Genomic DNA, 6,416 nt, shown 5'->3' on the forward strand with positions numbered 1-6,416 from the left:
TGTTGTTGAGAACTAAGGGCAATTTGTAAAAAATGTTTCGATTGTTCCCACTGACAGAAGTATCAATTCCATAAGTACCAATATACTAAGAGATTACTGTTTATGCTGGCCATAATATGTAATATAAAAAGTATTTTACATGGGCCAATATGGGCCATAAAAACGAGCGTCGATCAAAGATACAGGTTGTTTATTAGCGCTCGTTTGCTCCTTTCACAAGGAGCAATGATTGGTCATGTATGGAGACGAGCAATTGTTACTATGAACTTTCATCCCCATACATTTCCATCGTGTCGGCAGCACATTTCCCTGTTTACACCCGATGATCAGCCGATGAAAGAGCATTTTGCCATTCATCGACTGATCGTTGGCCTATTTACACAGGGCAACAATCGGGAACGAGCGTTCATATTAGCTCAAAACGTCAAAATTGCATTTCTGTCTATTTCTGTAATGCTTTAACTAAAAATCATCTTTATAGCTAAAAAACGATGAAACATTTGGTGGAAATAAATAATTGTAGAAACACTAGATTTATAAGGTGCAGATACAAAGCAAATAAAAGACAAACTTTAGCTGATAATCTCTAGATTCTGAAGGAAGAAGTATGTTGAACAAAGATGCAAAGTTAGCTTTATAATAGCGATGAATCAGCATATGCTGTTATCACTGTAAGTACTGTATGAAGTATGTTACAGTAAGTGCTGTATGGTATCACAGTATGTTGAGATAACAAACTATATCATTATTATATCATTAGCAGACAGTATAGAATCCCTGACATAATTCTTTTGTTTCAAAGATAAGCAAGTGGGTGTAACTGAAAAAAAGAACCAATGAAGTTGTGTCTAAAGTCTGCATCTCTTTAAAAGTGCAAGTCAAAGTCATCACATTAGGAACTGTCCAGCAAATCTGCACTGACCTGAATCAACCATGACTTTTTCTGAAGCTGAGAAGGCAGCCATCACCTCCATCTGGGCCAAGGTTGCTGGCCATGCTGATGATATTGGAGCAGAGGCTCTGGAAAGGTAATGCCAACCTGTCTTCTTATTATTCACACTCTATTACTGTAAATGTTTGTATTAACTTTTTCATCGTGTATTAGGTAGTACTCTACCAAATGTTGGACAAATCATTAAAGTCAACAAAAGTCATCTTAAATGAAAGTCTACTTGATGGGTGTTTGATTTATGGAGAGTTATTACATAGTAAACCCACATTAAGAATTATTCTATATTTATATTACATATATATGAGTCCTGGACCCTTCTCTATAGCTAGATTGGCTGTTGATCTTGCATTCTCATACTTTACATTAAAGATATAGTTATTTTTTTCCTACACTCTTTTAGTTTATTCTATGTCATACTATCTGAATGCTTAGTATAGGATATTTTAAAAGGGTTTTCTCACTAAGACAACCCTTATGCAAATGCCTTATTAGGGCATACGGTTGCCATAGAAGAGGAAATGTATGGTCGTAGCTCCGCTGACGCTTTTGAAGCCGGGCCTCCAGTGATCAGCTTCATGAGACAACCCTTTTAAGTATGACACAGTGAAGGTCCCATGAGTAACTTCATTATTTTATGTCTTAATATATTGTAAAACCATATCACAATATAAATCAATGACCTAGCAAATTATTACAATGTTTGTTAATAATCTTTATGAATCATATGTTCTTTTCCTACAGGCTCTTCCTGAGCTTCCCTCAGACCAAAACCTACTTCAGCCACTTCGACCTAAGCCATGACTCCAAGGATCTCCATAGCCATGGTGGAAAGGTTGTGAATGCCATTGGTAATGCTGCCCAACACCTGGATGACATTGACCATGCTCTGTCCTCCCTCAGTGACCTGCATGCCCAGAAGCTCAGGGTTGACCCTGGCAACTTCAGAGTAAGTAGCTTAGTCATCTGTATATACCTATCAATATCATTTATGTGACAGATTAAAATAAAGAAAATAATCTTTTATTAGAAACCATTTTTGTCTTTTAAAAAGTTTACATTTAACTTATCCATATTTTCATAAATAGATTTTTACTGAATTGATTGTTAAAATTACCAAAACTAATTTAAAGAGGTTTGTTACTTGTCATATGTTTGCTTTAAACGATCTGGTCTCCCTTAGAATGGAGTTGTGCTTCTAAAGCTTCATTAGATAAACTAGTAAATGTCATAACCACAGAAGACCAGATCCATTACTGGTACTATCTTTAGTACTGTGTGCAAATACATGAAGAAAAGTTTAGAATATGTCATTCATATTCATTTGATGTTCCCTTGATGATTACTAATGACAATCTGTTTCTCTTGTAGCTGCTGTCCCACTCCATCCAGGTGACTCTGGCTGTCCATTTCCCTAAGGAATTCAATGCTGTTGCTCAGGCTGCTTGGGACAAGTTCCTGTCTGTTGTGTCTTCCGTTCTGGTGTCCAAGTACAGATAAACTGTGACTCAATGTAATAACTGGTTGTTAATGTGACTTTTCCAGTTATTCAATAAATCTAATTTTAACAGCACATGGTTGTTTATGGTTATCATTACATTTTTGATTTGGACAAATAGTTGGAATTGTAAATAGTTTTAAAGTAGATTATCAAAATATGGTGTCCTATTTATGTGCAGCACATCATCATGACATCTTGCTGGGCTATTATACCAAATGACACATATAAATATTGCTGATTGCCGTCATAACTTAGATGTGATGGATAACAGGTGGATCTTGCGTGTAAGAACCCGTCAGTGCTGCTGACCTGACAGATACAGGTTTCAGCCCTAGATACAGCTGCTCTGTATATAGGATACAAAGCAGCTGTATCTCAAAAAGTTTAAAATAGGTTTTGATAAAAAATGTTTAGAAAGTTGCACCAAACACACTGATAAACGTTTTTATATATAAAAAAAAAAAAACAACAAAAATGATTTCAGAGGTGTACATAGCCTTTAATATTGCAAAGTTATGTATATAAATTACTATACTGTTTTTTGCACAGAATGTATAGGAGGCAGGAACTAATAGCTTGTTCAAAGTCGGGTGCTTGGACCCTGTTTGATTTATGGATCAATAGGCACTTGTTCTTGCATCTAGGGGAGAACACCTCTGTTATACTAAAGATATGCTACATGCCACTTTTTTTTTTTCTAATTAATTCATACAGATATAATATTCAAGGTACACAGAGGTACAGTATGGGCCAATAACAGGCTGTCATATTATAGCTTTGTACAACACAGATCCATAATACGGCCATGTGCACAACGCCTTAAAACATGGGATAGCATATACAACCCCCAGAAATACCATAAATAAAAGACAAGCATACAAAAAGTTGGAAATAAAAGGCTGTGGTGTTTATTATGGGTAACAAATATATTAAGAAATCTTTAAAATCAACTTGAATAAATGAATACATAATTAAATAAATAATGTCCAATAATGAAATGTCCAATAAATAAGCACTTGTCCACACAGCATTAGTGCGACAACCCACTAACAAACACTGCAATGGGGATTCTTCCATGAAAAAAGGGGAGGGTGGGCGGGGCTGCTTCAAACGGCTTCTTCTTCAGACGAACTGCTGATCGGACCAGACAGCAGGGCCTTTTAAACTCCAGGATTCCCCGCCGCTCAGCTGCTTCAACCAATCCCTGGACTGTTGCCAACATCTGCCTGGTCACGAGGTCAAACCTGAGGAAACTTCCAGAACAAGGTAAATACCAAAACACACCCCACAGACGGGGTGTGGGAAGACACCAAGACACAAATAGGGGGAAAAGCAGAATATAGAACAAACAAGAGAACAGAATAAGGGAAAAGAAGGATAGAAAAAGGGGGGAAAACAGGGGGGTGCAAAGTGATCCCATGTGTCCCCCACGCTATGCGCTCTAAACGTGGGCCTCTCAATTGTCACCTCCTGTCAAGTTGTTATAAGTTAGATTTGGCCTTTTCTTGTTGACTGCAGGCACAACAATACCCACTTTCCCTACTAAGGCCCCATCCACACGACCGTAAAAAATCTCGTTCAGTTCTATTGGCCGCGGACAACATTCCGTATCGCTACCGAAGGGTGTCCATGCCGTAGAACTGTGCCTTGAATTATGGAGCATGTCCTACTTTTTGTATTTTACGGGCCGTGCTCCCGTACTTTGTATGGGAGAACGGCCCGAAAATGTGGGCTGCGCCGCGTGGCGGTCAGCTGCTGGCTGCGCCCTAAATCGCGGGGCGTGATTACGGGCATGGCCGTGTGCATGAGGCCTTACCCTTAGCTTATTAACTATAACTAGAGACAGAGAAAGGCAAAGAGATGGATCCAGCGCTGTGTCCTTTGTGTCTTTTTAAAATAGGAAACTATTTCCAAGTTTTATTGTACAATGAAAAAATAAAAACAGTAGCAATGCAGGTAGATATTCCCAAAACAATGGAGGGATTGTGGCAGTGTGAGCGGTGCCTACGCGTTTCTGACGCCTACTGCGTTCTTAGTCATGGCTTCTAGTCTATCTCATTGTCAGTCTGAGAATTTATATCCAGTCTATTTTTAGCAACAGTTAATTGCGGGTCAAATGGGAAACTCCCAGGGATATCCTGGAACGCAAATCATTTCCTGGTCAACGAGAACAAGATAACAAAGGGCAGGTAAATATGATCTCTCTAGCCCGTTCCTTAAGTTACCAATTACCATCTTCCTACAAGATTATCACATGAATCTGTAAAAGTATAACTGTCCGTGTGACAATAGCATACATAATGATTGCGATGTTTATAGGAGAATGTAATGAGCGTTATATGCCTTTTTGTTGCGAACTGGTTTTAGAAATGTTTGACTAATAAAAAACTGAATGAGAGTGTGTATAATGTAAAAATAAAAATAGCAAGTTAAAAATTATCAATTCGGAAGGAGAATTTTTTTAAGGAAATACATTTTTGGGACTATATTTATTGTGAGAAACATAGTTGATGCCACATAGCATATTAGAATACTATGCAATGTGGTTTATCTTGTATCAATGGGCTTAGTAATTAATGTATTTTATTTTGTATGTTTTTATGGAGACTTCCGTTATATATGTCAATGTTTGTCCAGTGGCTGCTATGATCATCCAGTACGAACACTTGAATGAAAAGGGATATAACGAGCTATTAGATTTGTTCAAATTCTATCTCTATTTATTTAATTTTTTGATTTGTAATTATGTTTTGTAGAGATATCCTGTCCGACGGCCTTGAGGAGTTCGGTACATGATGTAAGTGCCGATTTTTCTTTGAAAATCCATTACTTACTGTATGTTTATTTATGTGTGTCTATCACTCCTCAAATCAACTCTAAGTAAGTATTGAGTCTGTTTTCTAAATTTCTTTTTTAGGCTGATGAGTATCAATCTCTGTCTGTTGTGCCGACGACTCATTTAGGACATGTTAGAATTGAGTTATATTTCATACTTAGTCGGTCTCCACAGAATGGATACAATTTAAGTATATTTATAAAATAAATTATTAGGTGGAACCAGAACTGCCATTAATAAGACGTTAAATTAATGTGTGTGTATATATTGTGCAGTTATGAAACATTAAATTATTATTTTATGATTGAGGTTTTCGGTTCAGTGTGTTGTTCAATAATGGAACATCAATTCTTTTCTTAAATTGAGGCCATTGGGTACCCGTGTTCGTAGTCTATATATCCAAAAAGCCTCTCTGGTGTGTGTCTTATGTTTGATGTCCCCTCCCTTTTTGGGGGTACGAATTTTTTCGATGGCATAACATGTGAAACTGTTAGTTGATCTATTGTGGTGATGAACAAAATGCTTCGCCGCACTTGATATATTTAATATATTTGGGTTACGGATATAACCTAGATGTTCAAGTATTCTGGTTTTCAGTTTGCGATTTGTACACCCGATGTATTTAAGATTGCATTGTGTGCATTCTATAACATATATTACAGATTCTGAGTTGCAATTTATATAGTTATTAATAGTAAAAGTATCGGTGTTTGTAGAATCCAGAAACACTTTAGTTGGGGTTGCGTACAGGCAAACTTTACAGGGTTTGTTACCACATTTATAGAACCCTTTGTGTTCTAACCATGTTGTTTTTGGTACATTAGAACTGAAAAAAGAGGGAGAGAGAGAGCCACCAAGTGAAGGGGCTTTACGTGCCACAAATCTACAGCCCTCTTTAAGAATGTCCGCTAAAATATCATCTTCCATTAACATAGGAAGACGTTTAGTGACAATCTTTTTTATGTCATTGAATTGGTTACTTTGACCCAAGACCAAGGTGGGTTTATTTGGTTCTGAAACGGGGTGTGTATGTTTTTGTGATAAGAGGACATCTCTAGTTTTTTTGGAGGTATTGTTGGTTGCCCTCTTTAGTGACCACTGGGGGTATCCTCTTTTATGCAATCTATTAT

At 37.2% G+C, this 6,416-nt stretch overlaps 1 protein-coding gene across 1 annotated transcript; it reads left to right on the forward strand.

Moving 5' to 3' along the window:
• The first annotated feature begins 933 nt into the window (after positions 1-933).
• LOC142656378 (hemoglobin subunit alpha-5-like) lies at positions 934-2,449 on the forward strand. Its single transcript, XM_075831295.1, has 3 exons — positions 934-1,028; positions 1,694-1,898; positions 2,321-2,449. Exons 1-3 carry the CDS (start codon positions 934-936, stop codon positions 2,447-2,449), a joined length of 429 nt encoding a protein of 142 aa, XP_075687410.1.
• Positions 2,450-6,416: the final 3,967 nt, after the last annotated feature.

Source organism: Rhinoderma darwinii, chromosome 6 (genome assembly GCF_050947455.1).
Source record: "Rhinoderma darwinii isolate aRhiDar2 chromosome 6, aRhiDar2.hap1, whole genome shotgun sequence".
NCBI classification, from domain to species: Eukaryota; Metazoa; Chordata; class Amphibia; order Anura; family Rhinodermatidae; genus Rhinoderma; species Rhinoderma darwinii.